This window comes from Xiphias gladius, chromosome 14, assembly GCF_016859285.1.
Source record: "Xiphias gladius isolate SHS-SW01 ecotype Sanya breed wild chromosome 14, ASM1685928v1, whole genome shotgun sequence".
In the NCBI taxonomy this organism is placed as follows: Eukaryota; Metazoa; Chordata; class Actinopteri; order Istiophoriformes; family Xiphiidae; genus Xiphias; species Xiphias gladius.
In genome coordinates, this window is record NC_053413.1 from 11383030 (window position 1) to 11403310 (window position 20281).

General features: G+C 39.7%; 1 protein-coding gene across 12 annotated transcripts in view; it reads left to right on the top strand.

Annotated features, from left to right (window-relative positions):
* Positions 1–17536, top strand: part of LOC120799214 (SPRY domain-containing SOCS box protein 4-like) — a 72289-nt gene extending 54753 nt beyond the window's left edge. For all 12 annotated transcript variants that reach the window (XM_040144190.1, XM_040144185.1, XM_040144197.1 and 9 more), the window contains one exon: positions 16076–17536. In XM_040144190.1, coding sequence (XP_040000124.1) covers positions 16076–16203 — 128 coding nt within the window. In that variant the 3' untranslated portion in view covers positions 16204–17536. The remainder of the gene's footprint in view (positions 1–16075) is intronic.
* The last annotated feature ends 2745 nt before the right edge of the window (positions 17537–20281 follow it).

A 20281-nucleotide genomic window follows, 5' to 3' on the forward strand; every position in this document is an offset into this window, starting at 1 on the left:
CCATCGGATTCACACTTATGTCAGATGTTTCAATACAAAGACTTTGAGGAAGAGGGAGGCGTCTTTGTTGCACTGCTGTATTGGCACCAGTTAAATACTAATTAATGTTTGTGAGTTTGGCTTGAAACTTGGTCTGTAGAGTCAAATCTATAGACAAAAGGCCATAAAGGTCCTAAAAGCTATCTACCTCTTTGAAATCGCAGAAATGTTAAAGCCCCTGAAAACTTAACTTAACTCTTAAATATTTCTTTAAAAAATGAATTAATTATCACTAAATAGCAAAAATCAAAGTTACAGCTAAGAAAAAAGACATAAGGTATTATCTATAATGGGTTTGTAAGAGTACTCGGCACTCGGACTTGGTATTGCACTTCTATTTATTAAAAAACGATCAAAGTCAATGCAGCAGAACTATCATCCTACCTGACAAAATAATACTTTATCGAAAAACTTATCATTGCTCCAGTGGGAAGGATTGAGAGATTTTTTTTATTTTATTTTATTTTTTTCTGTTAATGTGCATTTGAAATGGGCTTTTCTGGCCCATCCTGATGTCCTGATGATGGCTGACACTGACCTCGCTGGTTACAACACGACTGACCTTGCATGGCATCATGACTGTGAGCCAGAAATGAGAATTAACTGTCTGTGTCAGCCAAGGACGCAGCGGTTCCCTGAAGCCAAGTGACCATTTGTTCAGATGTAATGAAATGGGTGGTAGACCACACATCCCTCAGCTCTGCCTTTAAAAACCTGCATGCAGTGTCAGTGATTGCTTCATTTTTACAAATTGAAAACACAAAAAATATAAAAGATGATAGCGACAAATTTAATCTTCAGCGGCCCTTCTTCTTTATCACATTTTATTCTGTAACTTTTTCTAGGTTTACTGATCGTTTTTACATCTGCCTTTCCCCAAGTAAGAAAATTTGATTTTAATTATAAGTATGAAAGAACGTTAAATATTCTCACATTTCACAAGCATCCCCAGTGTTTGTGAAACATACTGTACAAAATTAGGGAGAGAGCTGAGGTCTGGGATCACACAATGTTTCACATTCCTGATAATTTTAGTAGCAAAAGGAATCCAATTTAAGCCCTCCCGCATTGGAGCTTAACATGCAACCAGCAATAGATTAATCACAGAGCACAGTGATAGCAGTTCATTGTTACTTCCTGCAAGTCTTCTGATTGGACTAAAGCCTAACCTTTGACCCCCATTAGGCTGATAGGGAGCCATCATTCCAGGTTTCACGTCAGTGCTCTCCTCCTTCTCCCCCTCCATTATTACTCTCCTCTCTTCCTCCTCCTCTCCTCCACTGTCACAGCCTGTATCTCTTAAAGTCCACCTTCACTCTTTCCGCTTTAGCTTCCTCTCCATTTATCTTCCTCTCCACACATCCCTCCTTGTTCTCCTGCTCTTTCCTCAGGCTACTTTCCCACTCTTCTTCTTCTGTCTCCAACCTCTGCTCCTCCTCTGGTTCCATGTTTATCTTCGTCTCCGTTGTCTTTTGTTTTCTCCTCACGCTTCCCACACTGGTCACTGCCTCCAGCTGAGCTCTCAGCTGCTGCTCTCTGCGGCTCCATTCCTCCTCCAGCCTTTGGTACATGTGGAGAGAGAAGTGCCATGCCCCGTTCTCCTGCAACATTTCCTCCACTTTACTCAGCAGCTCTCTAACCTGCTCCTAATCCTGCTCTCCTTCCTTTCTCCTATCTGCCTCACCCCCTCTGTTCTTTCTTCCTGCCCCCTTGTCATCTTTCCTCCACAAAGTCCCTTCCTGTTTCCTCCTGCCTACATTCACCTCCTGCTTTGGTCTTTGGTTTTGGGCAATGCCGGCAGTCTTATTATCCAAGTAGTATCGATAGCGACACTTGTCCATTAGCCAGTGCAAGGGAGGGCCTCCTGATTGGATATGCTCCTGCAAACTGCGCCCATGTCTCCTCAGCGAGTCTCCAAGGTTGAACAACACCATTGTGTGTTTCCAGACTGCGGAGGTCAAGATCTCCATCCTCCTCTCCACTGCTCTCCTCTCAGGCTCAGTGAAGTCCAGCAGAGGGATCACTAACAGAACAATATGAGGTCCTTCAGGTCCACACAGATCCAACGCTCTCAGTAGTTAAATGTTTTCTTCTCAGGGCACAAACCCCTCAGACCAACCTTGTACTTCCACCACGGTCATGTGACATCCAGCAGTGACGGAGCTGGCAGCTGTGCTGGTCCCACCTCCTCTGGTGTCAAAACGCGCCCCCTGCCCAGCATGGTGTTACCAGTAGAGCTCTTGCTTGTCCGTCTGGGACCGACCAGCAAAATCTTACGTTCTTTGGAGGCGGGAGGAAAGAAAAGAGCAAGAGAAGGGAAACTTTTAATCTGCATCTGATGTCTTGGACCTTATTTGATTCCAAAGAATCCTTTACATTACATTTACTGTTGTGTAGTGAGCTCATTATAGATTGATCAATTACTGAAGTCATGGAAGTTAGAAAAAGATAAAATGACTGGCTGAGTGGAAGAAGTGAATCTAAACCACTCAATAGCAATCATATGTTCAACTGCAAATGAATCATAACCATAAGCATCTTAGATTTATCGTAATTTATAGGCTTATTTCTTATTTTTCTTTCGTCTAACCACTGGTTTGCACAGGAAACGATTAACCAAAGGTTTTCATAAGCATTACTTCATTGAGAAAACATTTCTTACATACCCCTGCCGTTGTACAATGTTTGACTGAGACCTGGTCTTAGATCTGGAGCTGACTGCTGGGTGTCAAACTCCTGCCCACTAGTTAGCTCGGTTCAAAATGCAGAGTATGAATTCTGTGCATTTGAAGATGTGCTTAGCATAAGGTCATTGCACTTACTGTATACTGCTAACTCATGCTTAAAATTGTTTATGACTTATGCCTTGGTGAAATCTTTCAACAAATTTGTATCTCAGGGTTAAAAATTCACGTACCAATGTGTCCAGCTGGGCTCCAGCTTCCCATTGTGTTAGGGTTTCCTGTGGATTATTCCTAGAGGGGTCAGGTGTAATATCCTTCCACTGTAATGAGATTCCTGATTCCTAGGACCTACAATGCAAAGTCTTGTTTGAGTGTTGTCTCTCTTGCTGAACTTTCTCCCACACTTACTTACTCTCTTATGGCTTGGCTGATACGCTTTCCTCTTATCAACACTATCAACACATTCTTGAAGAACATACAACTCTCAAACTTTTTATGATTCCTGTCAGATAGTTTTTTCTCTTTCAGGAAGGCTGCTAATGGATTATGAGCTCTATTTTTTGATAGTTAGTTATAGGGAGTTATTTAAGCTTTTCCTCAGCATCTGTCATTATTTAACTAGAGTTCTTCACTGTTGGGTGGCTTTTGATGAGCAACATTGAGTATATTTACTACAGAGGGGCTAAATTATTAGTTTAGTGAGGCTGTATAGATGATTTTGCCGCATTACAGCAGAATGGAGCGTGTTGCGTTAATGACATGAGAAATGTTTTGCAGTACATCCTGATACTATAACAGATATACAGATATTCAGTTCTTGGTTACTAAGAAGAGTTTCACAATGCAGGGGCAATAGGTTAATTGCTAGATGTTACACTCTTGAGTGATCAACACTAATAACTACATGGAGTAATTCATGTGTTAATTACAATATACATTCCTACATGCTCACAGTGCGTGTGTGTGTGTGTGTGTGTGTGTGTGACATGTTAATACATTTACAGTATTTATGCTTGTGTTCTGTGCAAAGAAACTGTTGCTAGTGTATTTTATGCTACTACCGCATGCATCTATAGCTATACTCTACATGGCAGGAGTATATAGCTATACTCTACACACCCGTCATCTGACTATATTTCATGGACGTGTTGAAATCCTGCTCACACAGTCTCGCCCAGTGAGACTCGTTTACTTCCACCGTCATTGTTTTACAGCCGTCATAACAGTTTAGGTTTTTTAGGGCAGTGGGCCTCTCATATTTTTATACGTATCAAGGCTCTTTCACATGATCTGTTTCTGCGAATTTGCTGGTATCCCTCTCCCCCTCTCTCTTTCTCAGTATCAGGGCTCACATTTGCTCCGTCTGTAACCTTAATCTGAGGCTGTACACCTCATGGATTATCATTTACTCTGACTCTGCGTGTGTTTGTGCATGTGCTAGCTGTCATAGTTTGTTTTTTGTGCCTGCATTTTGGCATTTGTGTGCAGTCTTTTGTGTGTTAGCAGGTGACAAAGTGTAGGTTGTGCTGTGTCTGTTTGCATACGCGCACCCATGGAAGCCACATGAAGCTGTAAACTGCATCTCTATTCTTTGAACAGCACTGTATGTTGTATACACTCAGAGTAACAGCCTACGTAATTAATAATGGTCAGATATCAGAGCTACCAGTAATCGTCTAACAAACTATTTCAATTAATTTATTTGTCATGTGTTTTATAGTGAAGGAAACTTAATAGGGCACTCCACTAACTTTACACATGTAGATCAGCTCGCATAAAACTGTATAAAGTCTTCCTCCTGAAGTGTAGGAAGTGTTTTTGTAGATTGGCCTATACTACGGACAGTATATTATTTTTTTAACGTAATAGTACAGTACTAAATTGCTACAGTACCAATTTAAATAAATGTCCATGCTCTGACGCCCATATTAAAGGTGTCTAGTACATTTATTTGTGATGAAATGCTGTAATTTACCTCCATGTATCCACCTGCCTCGACAACTTATTTACTTTGTGATTTACGACATTACTCAGAATTACTATGGGCAATTTCCACACAGCAGGTGTAAACTTGTTGCAATAAGCTTTAGTTCTTGTAGTTCAGGTAGAAGTAGAGGTGAGCATTAGTGGTAACAACTTATAATGTACATTTATTCTTCTCTAAAGTGAAGGTCTTTTACCTCTTCCTTTAAACCAGCTGATGTCTAATTTAAACCCCGAGGAGGTAGAGTTTTATACTCCAGTGTAAAGTTACACATTCCTGTCTCTTTCCCTCCAGCCTCCTTTACCTCTCTCTCTCTCTCTCTCTCTCTCTCTCTGCTTTTGTCCTCTGATCTTCTTTTTCTGCTGCTTCAGTGTGTGTGGGTGAGCAAACATGCACCCAGATAAAAACAAACTCGGACCTGACAGGTAAAACCAGTGAAGGATCAGCTGTTTTTATCTCAGTCTGTCTCCGTCAGTTTGAGGTGGGTGTTGAGAGCCCTCCTGCTGAGTGCGTGCACGTGAGAGCTCATGCTCGTGTTACTGCACGTGCGGTTTTCCCACCTGCATTTACACACAGTCCACTGAAGCTACAGCAGCAGGAGCAAAGTTTCCACACATCTTTCTTCCTTTTCACCTTTCACTTTTCTCTCCTTCCTTTTTTCCCGGTTCTGATCTTTATTCTCTGGTCCCTTCTGTATCGTCTCCGTGTCAGTTTCACCTGCTTTGTTTTTCCCTCTCTATGTTTGTACTTCTTTGTGATACACACAAACAAACACACAGTAAGCTTTCCTAATCATCCATATGATTAGCTGACCTTGTCTAATTAGGCTGCCTATAAGATCTGGACATGTTGGTCTAACACACAGTATGTGTGTAGATATAATGATCTATTATGCGGACATTCTTGAAACAGTTTTGTAAGCCGAAAGGTTAGTTTTTTATATTCTGCACTACCATACACAAACGAGATTTTTAGCAGCAACTTCTGATCTAAAAAGAGAATTTTTGCACGCACGGTAAACAAATTTCTAGTTACTTCTTAGATGAAGAATGAACAAATTATTACAGATGATTCCCAATTCTCTTACCGTAGTTAGTTACTCTACAGTATCCGTTAGTTATCATTTAAACGGGTAGCACACATATGTAAGTGATACAGGGTTGTACCGCTGTTTACCTTGAGTGTTAACAGACATTAAACCTGCTGTAATGAATTCTGTGAGAGTTTGTCAATACAAGTATTAAGCAGTCACAATTTATTTTCAGCTCATCTCTTGAGGGTTTCCTATTTAACATTTTACACTCATTCCCTGTCAGACTGTGAAAAAGTTATCTTCACTCCTGTCAGTATGTTTTTTTTTTCCTCCAAATACACACTAAGAAAAAAGCCGCAGTGGAACAACATCAGCAGTTTCTCTGCAGAGTATGCACAGGCATGAAGGATGGTTTATCGTGTTTGCAAAATTGCATGTAAGCAGGAACATTAATTGAAGGTTGTGCTCACTAAATTATACCAACACATTTCCTCTAATATTGACATTTTTATGAGTGAGGTCCTCCTCCCTGCACTCTGTAACAGTCAAGGATATCTGAGGGTCAGACAGGCCAGCTGTGCTCTCTCCTTTTTTCTATTTATCACCCTCTCTCCTCTTTGTGTCATCTTCCCCTCATCTGATGACCTCTTCCCATCTTTCTCTACTTTGTCTCCTCTGCTCTTTTCTCCTCCTTTCTCCACCTCTCCCACTCTCTTTATTTTTCCACCTCTCCTTCACATCTTTCCTCCCTGTTTCTCTTATCACTCTGCTTCTCATCCCAGAGGAGACAGTGAACAGTGGATTTACAGTAATCTAGAGAACAGGGCTTTAAAAAAGAAACACCATGTAGCAACATTACACATTGTGTTACCGCTAACTGCTCTCTAGCCAGCTCCGCCCACAATGCCCATCTTTCTGTGTGACACTAATGTGACCAGTAAGATATGACCTCATACCACCGGATCTGCGGTTTAGGCACCAAAGTTAGCTTTTGCCAAATAACTGAAGATGGACTTTGCTCAGGGAAGACTTCAGCAAAAATAATTTTCACAACCTCTTCTCCTAAATCTGCATGGGACAGACCTAGAACAACTATGTTTGTAGCCATTAGTCCTCCCACACTGTGTCTGTATCCTTTTTTAGAACAAAAGGGTTTTCTAACAAATCCTCCATGGATTGTAGCAACATTACAGTGTTAGTTCTACACAACAGCTTCTTGCTAAAAACTGCTAAAAACTGGCAGCGTAACACACAGTGCTGGGGAAGAAGATACAGGACACCACCAGAGGTACATTTGTTATGGATAACTCCGACATCCCTTTCTGTGAAGGACGCTGGTGTTTGGCAGAGGTCAGCGTCTTGTGTGTTTGAAAAGGAGGACGCTGTGCTCAGAGAGTAAAGATACAGCTCCTGCTAATCCTTCCCTCGTCGTGTTGTTTTTGGTTTGTGTGAGGTTTGAAAATGTTCTATTTCTCTCCTTGTTGTTGCACAAAGAATAACTTAAACACACTTTCTTAAGGCCTCTGTTTATGTTCAGAATGAACCTTATTGTAATTTGGAACGTTATTAAGCTGTTTCTACCGCACTTCTGCCCCCCATCAGTAGATCTATATATCTAGGCTTCATAATTAATAAACTGCATTGTGACAGTGAGTCACAGTCTTGGGTGAACATGCAGTAAGGGCTGAAATTATTCACTTTTCAGCATGCAGTGCAGCAGAGCACTGAAGGTATAGTAAAATAAATACGGTCTAACTTTTCCCAGAGCACAAAGTGTGTTTGTTTGCATTTCTGATCTACCCGTTACTTTATTTTAGTGAGTGTGAAGATTTGAGGCTTTCAGAACTCATTCTTTTTCCTTTTGTTGTGTTGAAACAACTTCCCATCCCATGACATATCAAGCCGCCTTTCTTAATTTTGCAAATATCATTTAAAATCTTCAAGATTTATATTATTATTGAACATAATTTATCAATAATTGAGCATATGTTGAGCATATTCCATATTTAGTTTTCACTCTAAACAGGTCATACATTAGCAAGCTAATGTTATCACTGTTAGTTGGATCAGTTAGCTACACAGCAGTTAATGGGTGTAAATATTTAGTAACAATTAATCTCTACATAAGAATTGGTTTTGTGTGTGCCAACCTGTTTTAATTTAGTCATGTGTAAATCTCCACTTAGTAAAACACTTGACAGGATGAGAATTGACTGAGCACGGAGCCTCTGCACAAGGCTCAGCTAATAGTCCCCATTCTTTAGTCAATGTGACAGTTAAAGGTGTATCAGAGTACTGTTGAAGTGGCTACCTAATAAGCTAATTTATATGTCTTATTTATTTATGTCAAGCACAAGCCACCATGAACTGCCAGGGATATGCTTCCACCTGAAATAAGTAGCTGAGTATGCTTTCACATTAGATCGTATTGAATCCATGCAACTATGGCTGGATAGCATTTGAAACTTTTTGAGAGGAATAAAAACACATTATTGTTACCAAACACTTCATGTTATTAAGCCATGGTAGCTTAAATCTTCAAATTGTTTAAAAAAAAAAAAAAAAAATTCCGAAATAAAATTCTGTAAAAACGGCAAGAGTGTGCCAGTGTTTGGGACTTGAGGGTTTTAAATATTTGGAGCCACAGACACATTTAGTTAGTTCCATAAAGTAGTGAAATTCAAGACCCAGCCCTAGATGTGACTGTATTGGGGCTATTTGCCCTTGACTGAGCACAAACCCTCTGTATAGGCATAACAAGGAAGTGTTATGTGGATTTTTTTATAATTGTTTACTTCAGATCATTTGTGTTTGTTTTGTTTTTTTTTGGTCTTTCTTGATTTGGAGGTGTGTGTGTGTGTTTGTCAGTTTGATTTCCTGTATTTGGGGCCTTACATATGAGTGTGCTCTTTGTGTCTGCTTTTCTATCTGTCAACATCTTTACCAGACAGGTTTGTAGATTTCCTTTATGTAAATGTTTGTTCTTGTTTCACATTTACAGGAAAACACTGCAGTGGGCAAATGTTGTGACATTAGATTCAGAGGGGAAAAAAAACGCAGTATTGGTGAGAAATATGTCAGAGGTCACAGTATTGAGATGTGGTAATTTTAAACTTTAACTGTTTTCTTCGTGCCATGTGTATGTACACATGCATATGAGCAGACAACAGTGTCGTACATTAGTCACAATTTTACCGCTGTTGTTGTGTGAAAGCCTTGTAATTACAGTTTTGTTCATTTTCATATTATATTGACTTTAATTAAAGGATTAAAGGATTACATGCTCCTATAAATTCTTCAACCTCTCGGGCTTTGAAGCACTTCCAATACCAGGCGGATAATGATAAATACTGCATTGTCATCAAACTAAAGACGAACCTGTTTTTCTGTTCCTTTGCTGAAATTTTGGAGGTCTTGCGGTTTTCACCCAACAGCGATGGTTTGTAATATGCCAGGAAAGACCAAACACTCTGACCTTTGAGAGTATAGAGGGAAAAGAATGAAGAGAAGTGTGAATGAGGGGCAGAAGAAAAAGCAGGAGGTGAGGTTTCTTATTTGCAGGTGGAAAGAGGAGAGAGGTGTATTGTTACAGATTAGATGGAGCTGTGGCAAAACGAGGGTTGAAGACTTGAAAGAGAGAAAGAGGAGAGGATCATGTTTTCCTGAGCCACCTGTTTTATATGTTACATATGTGTCTGTCATCTCTGTTTTTTTCAGGTAATACCATTTGAGACATTACACAACCCATGATTTTCTTTAAAGTTGAACTTAGATTTTGTTGTGTTTTGCTTTGGCTAAGAAACCAGCATATATCTCGGTATATACGGTGTTTGTTTAAGCATGTACTTATTTGGTCTTTGAATTTACCAAAAAAAAACAACATTGAAGTTTCATTGAATTTTCTGCAGTGACAGCGACCCCTACAGTAGTGTTCTCAAAGCTGCGTGAGAGTTGATCCTGACTGACAATGTCGGGGCTGTGGGGGGGCCGGCATTGTCAGCTGTTGCTTAGTCCCATCTGGGATTTCAGCTCAACATTTCTCATGTTGCTCGTTGCTGAAAAAGGGGGGAAAAAGAGAACACGTTGTATCAACGGTACCGAATGTTACTGGGCTAGCAATGGTGGCTCTCAAATGTCAGTCAATCGCTACCATAGGAACCACTCACCCAGAGGCCTCAATCTTACACTCTGTTTCCACACATGTCCAAAAACAACTTAATCCTCTTTTGAAAAATGGTCGATAGCTGCAGTATCATCATAATTAAGGGCTTCAACATTAATCTTTTTTTTTTTTTTTTTCCCCCCTAGCTTTTCTCTTAAACTCACTGATCATCTGTCAGGCTTCATTTAGCTGCCAGCCCTACCCTCAGGTCAGTTTTTACATTCATCATAAAAGTGATGCCGACGTTGCCATTTTCACCTCTCTCCCATTATCATTGTCTACAGACAATAAATAGTGCTCTGCACTGCTGTGTGCTGCATCTCATTACAGGCGCCACGTCACACCGTGTGCCCCTATTACTTCTTGTTCCCAATGCAGCAGAGCTGGGGTCACAATTCATATCCATATAAAATGTCTCATCAGGGAAGCAGTTCTTCACCAGCTTATATCACTTCACACATGGTGCCAGTTTGATATTGCCAAGTAGTCTTCATCGCTAAACACTCTCACAAAGTTAGTTCTGGAGAAAGCAAGTATTTGCTCAAAGGTTGCTGGTTCGATTCCCAGTGCTGCCAATATTTGCCTCAACAAGGGCTCAGAAACAAAGAAGAGAGAAAGTACTTAACAGTAATAACTTTTTTTTTTTTTGATATTTGGGTCAGTGTGCCCACGGGGGTCATTCAGGATTTATTTGGCAGTTTAGCTAACAAATTTTAATTTAGCTCTGGGAAGATCAATGAAGGAAGATCACTCTAAAGACAGACCTTGTCTGACCTGGGAGAGCTGTTTTAATGGAAGCTACACTCTAAGCTAATTTTCACAACCAAAATCTAAAATAGGTACGTTCAATTTTGCCTGATAATATTGATTTAAAAATCTAAATGTCCACTGTGTATTGTGGTAGCATCTGATTCATCCTTATAAATGTGAACAAATGTAAGGAAAGTGATCTATGTGTGGTGAACTGCAGGAAGATCTCTTCACCCATAGTGATGATATTCAGACCTGCAGCATTTTGAACAGTAATACTTCTTAATGCACTGAGTGTTTAATGATGCAGAGGTAAATGACCCACTGCTGATCATCCACAGTGAATCTCCTCATTAGCTTGAGAAGATGCTTATAGGATAAAACATGAGAGAAAATGTGTCATTAAGAATGAAATCTTATCGTTAGTGCGCTGGGAATTCCAATAGGAGTTATTAAACCCAGCTAATTACTTGTATAATGTAATACAACGCCATTATACAAATCTGGAGGGCAGCCGATGATTAATGTGGAGATGATTCTGACTTATAGCAAATAGCAGCTACTGGATCCCCTAAAGCTAGAATAATATTATAAACAGACAGCTAGGTAATACTTCCTCTTGGGCCCACACCTCTAATGAATTATACTGTATATACCTGTGTAACACACTGTAACATGTGTAATGCATATAAAAGACAGTATAAGCTTTTATGATGTCTTATTTCCACACTTACAGGTATGATTACAATAATTTACATGGTTAAAATTGACAAATGTTTATAATCCATCTCTCCATTTGCAGAGGCTTAGGTGTGAAAAAAAGTTAATGCTGCTAAAATCAATTAGTTTTATATGAACAACGAATCAAATGACTACTTGTGTGTGAAGGGGGTCTCTGTGACAAACTGGTAATTTTCACTTGACTCTCGACGACGCTTCGTGGCTGTTGTTATATGTAAGACATTTATAAGATAGCTTCTATAAGCCTTTATCATAATAATACATTAGGTAATCATTAGAATTCATTATGCAGGTATTAATAATGCATTATAGATATGGGCTATTTTGGATCCTTTACTTCACGCTGATGCAGAAATTACACCTGAAGTTTGTTAGTGTATTTTGATATCTGCCTTTGTTTGAGCAACAGAGGCCGATAAAGACTATTCTAGCTATAGAGACATTGCAGTACAATTAGTACATTTTTTTATAATTATTCATATATTTTCATATCATGTATTATTTTAAGTTGTCCAAGTGTTTTCTCCACACCATGTTGTGTTTTTGGCTGACTTTTTCTTGACCTTTGTGCTAGTCTAGTTTAGATTCTACATATAATTAGAAAATGCGCTCAGTAGAGCGCAGACCTCCGCCAAGGCCAATGTCAAACGACATACACCAGACTTCAGAGGAAAAAATCAAAATTCATAGTAAATGATATGGATCTGCCCCAAAATTTAATGGGTTCTTTCCTGGCCCATGCCCCATCCCTGTACCAAGGTCAGTGAAGATCGGCTCAGTACTTTTTGTGTAAATCTACTCACAAATAAACAAACAAACCAACAAACAGACGTGTGATTACATAACCTCCTTGGCGGAGGTAATTAAAATTTCAAGTATATAAATGCTTTTGGCCAGAGCAGGATTTGTTTCATATTCCATTCTTATAACAAAAATAGGACATTAGCCAATCAAAGCAGGTGTCAGAAACATTTTGTGCGTCTCACCAGCCAGGGAGGCAGCAAAGCCAGCTTAGCATCATTGTTTATTTCTTTTGGCTCTATATTTAGAGCTGTTAATGAGAGCCTGCTCTGTTGTTTACGAGCTTTCATATTGTAACTACATTAAGGTCCAACAATTATTAATAATTATTATTCTTTAGTCATTTTGTATGTGCTGATATGCATTAGGGCTGAAACGATAAGTAGATTCATTGATCAGTCAACCTCTGGAAAATGAAAAGACAACAATTCTGATATTCAGTTAACTCTGGAAGTCATTTATCAAGTATGTGGATTGAAGTAAAGTCTTCTGCAGTATTGCAGTGGTAGAGAAAAATATACAAAAATTTCTTAATGTTAAGTTTCACGGCAACTTTAAATGGAAATGTCAGTTTATTTTATGATGCAACAAGCCTTAGTTTATCTGTGGAGCACAATATCTGGATTGTGCCCGTATAATTACCTTTCAGACTTTATTATGTATATCATAACTGGATAATGCTGTACCACACTACGATGTACTTGCATGTTTGAAACACATTTTTTTTTATGGTTTAATGTCGCTGTAGATCAGATACCTTTGGATTTTAGACTGGTGGTTGTACAAAACAAGCAATCTGAGGACATTACTTTGGGCTCAGAGAAGTCACCATGGGCATTTCAGCTATTTTCTGACATTTTATAGAAATATTCAGCAGATACTTTTATAATGAAAATAATCATTAATTGCAGCCTTAATATGCATGTGTTGTATCTGCAGCTGACTGTATCTGAAGTTGATGCCACTCAGCCACCATACAGCAGCATTCATTGACAGTATATCATATTAATGTGATAAGAGCAGCTCTCATAATGGCAGCATAATTTAGAGTCAAAGAGAGGTCAAACTAAAAATGCACACTGCTTTTGTGTCATTGTGACTGTGCAAAAGTGAAGAACGGTCTCTGTGGCGAGCGTGGATCAGCATTAATGTGACAGTCGCACAGAAAGGTCACACACATGTAGAGATGAAATGGATGTATGAGGTGTGTGTGGTTTTTTTTTTTTTTTGGTGGAGGCTGGGCCTTGCGCTAGCCTGTTGGTTTAACCTTGAACACACACAGCAGTGCAGCTACAGAAGCAGGTAGTAGAGGACGTTCAGAATTACAACAGGTGATGGCAGCATGTGTTTAAACAAGAACAGCAGGGAGATAGAGACTGACTAGCTGAGCTTTAATGTCACTCAGGATTCACATCTCGAAACAATGATACGTACCAATAATTACAGCCTGTTTCATGATAGAGACATCATCTCAGAGGGTGTCTCCACTGACAAAGAATCTTTTTTCTGCCACTTTATACATTTACACTTAGAGTTTTCTTCTGTTTTTTGCCCGTTACAATCTGCATCTCTGTTCCTGTTTGACTTTGGATCTGTCTTTTTCATCCCTCCTCTTCAATTTCCACTGTTTCTGCCCCCCATGTGTGCCTACAATACAGTATGTGCCTGACTGTGTTACTGTTTCCTCATGTGGAAGAGTTTCGGGAGGGGGTTGGCAGGTTGTTGGATCACGGAGTTCATTTTTGGTAATGTGTCCCCCTCCCCTCTCTGTCCCTCCCTCCCTCCCTCTCTGCTGTGCTGTGTAATTACGCCAATCAGACGTGGTCATTACTATTAATTGAAACTGATGATAGTATAAAATCTGAGTGGAGGAAGCTATGAGCCCAGGTTGCTAACGCTCAGTTTAGGGAGAAGGACAACGAGTCGCTAATTGGCTTGTTTCTTTATTGTTTACCTACTGAGTTTGATAGTAGACATCTGAATAAGCATGACCATATACCACTAGACGTCATGAGATGGAGGCAGTTATTTTATTTTATTTCTATGAGATTCAGTCATATCCTCCTCTTATCTTCCTATTTCTTGAGAAAAGACAAGCAAAGTCTAATTATTATTTAACTTTGTTGCCAGATGAAACATTGACGGGAACATAAATGATATGAGGAGTTGAGCCTGGGTGGGGATGGAGCGGGACCTTTAAGAATGAATAACAGACTTGTCAGTGCTCTCTGCTTGATAAAATATTTAATGGTGACACTGTTTCCAAGTTACCGCAAAAATCTCTGAACCTGCCTGCCAGCGTATGCCGATACCAATATATCTGTGTAAGGTTGGGGTTCAGACGCATTTAATAAATTAATTTATTGAAGTTAATTAAGTTTAGCTTTCAACATTTGCAAGTAACTGCCCTGTAATCACTTTCTGTTTTCAGAGAAGACAGAAACTCTAATGTTCACAACTCATCTCAACTGAAAATGAGACGAGCAGCATAAGATAAGAAAACATTAATTAAATGTGAATCATTAAAATAACAGCTGTAGCATAGTCATTTGTCATACCTCTCATATTTTATTTTATTACAGCTATTTGCTCCAAATAGTGGAGGTCCCGATAAAGAGCTGTTAAGCTGTGAAGGTCTAAATACTGAAATGATGCACATAAAACATTTTGCTGAAACTGATGTGATGGCATCAGCAAGATCTTTTCTCTAGAGAAGACTCACCACTGTGTTGATCTTGTTGAGCTGCAAAACACTCAATCCACTTGCAATCAGAGAGTGGTATTCCCTCATGAGCCATTTTAAGACGATTACATACACATTTAACGTTTCAGCCTTGACAGAATTAACGTTGATTAACAACAGCTAATATAATCTGCCGGTGGTGATGTCTGTCATTTTAACTGGAAACTGAAGCAATCAGCTGCCACCTAAATGTTTTCTGCATTGCTCATTGCTAATAGAAAGAGCAAAGAAAGGGCAAAAGTGTTGATAAGAAATGTTTCACATCAGAGCATAGCCACCTGGGGACAATGGGCGTGATGAAATTGCATTGAAAGCCAACTATACATCTCTGTCAAACTAAAATTAGCCAATACATCTTCCTTGCCTATTTATCAATTGGGCTCTAGTGGCAAATACATTTAGTGTTTTTGGGTTGTTGTTTTTTTTTTTTAATACATATTTGAGATTTGTAGAAAGACCTTACCACAGGATTGGCAGTTGGATGTGCTCAGTAACCTCAAATGGGGCATTCGTATGACTATGGACCAAGAGACCAAAACATTGCAGACAGTTTTCTTCTAAAGCACCTCAGTCCTTCCTCGTCCTCCTCCTCCTCTCTGTGGTCTCTGCCACCTGCAGCTCAGACCGCACCCTCCGGTATCTGTTACCTCCTTAACCCTCGTGAGAAGGTGAAGGTCAGTGAAGAGGTTGACCGGGAAGTCACAGTCTAAAGGAGAAAGTGACTATGTAACACAAAGCCCCAAAATCCTTGAGCAAATTATGATATTTATTTTTCCACCTCGATAGTTGATTAGACTGAGTGTTTCAGGAGAGTGGAAGGTCAGAGTGACAGATGGATTCTTTTTTCAGTGAGTTCAAAGTAGTGTTTCTATGTAAGCTATCGGGAAAAGGTGATTGGTGGCATGTGTGTGTGAGCAGGAGGTGTGGATCATAACTCTCTCTGCCCCTCTACTTGTCTCTCATGCATAACAGATTTAGAGATGTATTATTCATGTATAAATGACAGACATAACATACCACATGCAAAAAGTCATAAGTCATACTTTTAAATAATAAACTAATCCTTTTCTGAAGTGTTTTCCTCATAGACGTCTGCTATCCTCCTCTAACTTTTTAAAATATTTCTGTCCTTTTCTAGCTGAGCCTCTTCCTCTGATGGACCTTTGTCGGCGTGCGGCCCGCCTGGCGTTGGGTCGGGAGCGGCTTCAGGAGATCGAGGGCCTCCCTCTGCCCCAGTCCCTCAAAAATTACCTCCAATACCAGTGACTGACACCAGCAGAGCCAACTGGGAGTACAAGGACACAAACCAGACCACCAGAAAGTCTAAGGATGGATGAAAGAAATTAATTAAAAGATGCAAAGAGGGGATAATGGATGGAAGAATGTCCACACTGAGAGCACCAAAGCTCAACAACAAATGGACTCATGCAAGGATGGACAGGTGGATGAACTGACAGTGGAGGTCCAGGCTTTCACATAAAGGACAGAACAGCACCAGCTTCTTTTAGATTTCGAGCTGCTCTTTCATTTGTTTTGAACTTGAAATAAATTATTGATGATGGCATCCCATCAGTGTCTCTCTCTCTCATCCAGAAAGAAAGCCCATCCTCTGATGGCAAGGTGTGGTTAAGTGGTGAAAGAGATAGTGGTAAGACGACCACCGCCATCTAGTGATGAGACTAAAAACCGCGCAGAGAAAGCACACTAAACCTATCCCTGGAGGCCTTTCTGACATCCTGTCAGTAAACCATATCATTGAATTCGATACTGTAGTGTGTATTCATGGTCTCCACTGGCACAGGTGACAGGCTGCAGAGCGTAGACATCCGAGAGGATTTTAGCACTAATGTCATTTTTATGCGATGACTTGGGGCCTGACCAAAAGCTCACGCTGCATACAGAGAAGATTGAAACATGGCTGCGGGGTGTATGCAAAGTTTAGTACGAGAGACTTAACTTACCTCCTGGCTTTATGCAGACATTTGGTGATAGTTAAGCCCTTTTCAGACATGGAATAAGTGACATCCATCAGTTAAAGTACCTGGCAGCACCTGGCGTGCCAGACGGAGCATTGGAATTGAAAAGTAATGAAGGAAGAAAAGTGTATCAGTGATGGATTTTAAAATTCAGTTTGCCGTTAAAGTCTTAATGATTGTCACCGTGATTAACCCTCTCATCAATGATTGATTTGTTAATTTTCTAACACATTATTTCAATCTGTGGCCTGTTTTATACTGAAACGTCCACAAGTGCTGGATGACAGGATGTTACATTTGGATGCTCATTTGCTTATGTGCTGTATGTAAAGCATTTTTATAACCTTAAAACCTTAGGGAGGGTCAAATTGATTGTTCATGTACATGGTTTTTTTTTAACCTCTTTTGCCCAATGCAGCAAAGGGAAATAAAATAATTTTTCTAGTCTCTAGAATAATCTCAACAAAACCTGGAAAAAACATGGCTTGAGTTCATAAAATATTTCACTGTAACTTTCATAACTTAACAAGCACCAATCAAAGTTGAAAAAAAAATATTTAGGTATGATTGAGTAAGAGATTGACATTCAGAAACTCAACTTATCCACTTTATCAAGATTGTGTAAGTGAGGTTTGATCAGATTTGATTGACAATAACCAAACAACCCACCAATTGTTGTCAGATTTTAACACAAAGCTTAATTCTGATTGGGGTATGTGGCATCACCTTTTTCCAGATGAGCACTGCCCACTTCAAACTAAGTCAGAAGAACACACTGAAGAAGAAAAAACACAGATCACTAATATGAGATAACTAAAATTGTCTTGTATGGCGCCATCACTCCTAGTAAGAAGCTTAATGAGCAACACTTTGTTCTGCTGCAGCCTTTACATTAATGTGACAATATTCAATTAAGACTTACAGCACTGGCACTAAGTCCAGCTTACTAAGACTGTCGTCATGGCTTTTGCACAAGGAACTGCATGTCTGAAAGGGGCTTTATTACAGAAACAAATGGGACAAAAAAAGCTCGTGTTAAGTTGCACTGAGAAACATTCCTCGGAGGACACTAAATCATGTATTATGACGTCAGTCATGACCAAAGTTTTTCATAATAAGCCATGGAGTGTACGAATGTGTCTGTAGGAGCTGTAGGTCGTGGCCGGCCGCAGTGTATCTAGTGCTAACAGGCTGTTGGCAGTAAGAGGAGCCTTACCCGCTGTTGTTTGTAGCACCCTGTAGCTCACTGGTTCCAGACAGTATCTGTCTGCTCTCCGCACAACTGTCTTAATGACCACAAACAAACTGGACCAGAGCAGATCTAGACTCACTGGATCTATAATAAAGGCTTGAGCGGGACGTAGGAACATTACTGCTACTGCAGTGGCATGGCAGATGGGTTCTTGGCTAAGAATAGGATGGAGATGACCAATGCACAACCACACACGCGCACACACACACACACACACATGCGCGCGTTTTCTTTCCTAAAAAAGACTTGAGTCACTTTTTTTTCTACTTATGAGTTTGTATCCTATGTTGTTGTTATTATTATTATTATTATTATTATTAATAATTATGAGTGTGGAGTCTGATTCTGATGGTGGTAGGATGATGACGATGATGATGATGATGTTTACTTATCACAAGCTACTTCTGTTTGTTTTTTTAACTGAGCAGTGATTGTTACATTCAGGTAAATGTAATACAAAGATGATGGTGATGAAAGGAGAGAGAAATCAAAACTAGTTTTTTCAATGCTGCTTTTATTATTATTATTGTTATATTATTATTATTATTATTATTGTTGTTATTATTATTAGTGATGGTGGTGGTCTTACTTCTGTTTCCATCAGTTAGGATGGGGAGAAAAGGACCATTTCAGAAAAGTAGTAGAATGTATGGACAGGCAGTGGAGATGTCAACAGATATGAAATGTGAATAAAAGCCAAGTGAATTTGAAAAATGTTTGAAAAGCATTCTTTGTTTTTCTCTCCCTTCACCCTTTCTAGGCTAATCATACTGCCAAAAACATCACATCTGATGATGTTTAGGAATGCTCACTAAAATATACATGTTAGTAATCCAAAATACATCACTCAAAAACAGGCAGAGCTGCAGTAAGATGCAAAAGAGCCTGACAGATCGACTGGGGCTGACACACTATCAGCATCTTTAATTGTGTCTGAGCGAGCACTTAAACTACTGAGGGAGGCCTTGGCAAGGAAAATTGGTTGTAAACTATTTGGCCGTAAGTCCTCCCGATTGTCATTGTGTGCAGTTTCCAATTCAGGAGGTAGACGGCTAATGAACAGCTCTTCAGATCCTGCAGCTGTACCTGCAACTCACACTCTCACAATTAGCCATAGAGATGTTGATGCGCTCAAAGTCTAAAAGTAAAAACTGCAGAGCACCACAGAGTGAGAACGCAGACATTAGTGAGAGTTAGTGGGGTTCCAGGCTTCATATTTCTGCTGCACGATACGGGATCAGACTCTCATTAAGCATCATCTGGTCTGGTTCACTATATCTAAACATGCAGCAGACTGATGATGTTTTGGAAATCAATAGCAGACAGAGGTTCCTGAGTCACAATCCTGACACTATAGCTCAAGCACTCACAACGGGAGCAAAAACACAGTCTGATCGCAAACAACTGTATTTGTTTTCCTACTCACACACTGAAATGAATACTCCAGAGGAATACAGAATGTGTTGCAAGACACAGGAGCTAAACTTTGACAAGGTTGCACAAGAGAGCACCAAGTGATTTATAACAAGTGTGTTTCAACTGACGACAGATGGCAATAAACCAGTACCAGCTTCATGACGGTGCAGTCAACAGCGTGGGCAAGGTTGTAAACAAAAACTGAGCATGGCTAGCTGGCTAATAGCATTCCACAATGCTGTAAATCATGCAGCAGTGGTTGGTAGATAGCAGCCCCTGGGCCAAATCTGTTCCTCCAGGGAAAATATTGGGCCCCCCAGCAACTAAAACTGAAGGTTTCTCTCTTATAATTTGCATCAAAATGTTTGTATGATTTTTCACAAATCCATTCTCGATAAAAATGTAAATAAAAGGTTCGTAATAAACATGACCTTGTGACGTCTAATAATAATGAATGTGTCTCCCTGTGGCCTGCCCTCGGATACAATCCTAAAACAACCAATTTTATAAATCTGGTTTATTCCTAAAATAAATAAAATACTCAAAAATAAAAATCTTTGAGAAGACAACAACAACAAAAACACTGACCACATACAGGGCTGCATCTCTACCGCATCTGTAAAACAATGTTGGCCGCCCCAGTGAACAATGTTGAAAAAGACAGGCCCACAGTTGGACCTAATGGCTGACCCATGTTATG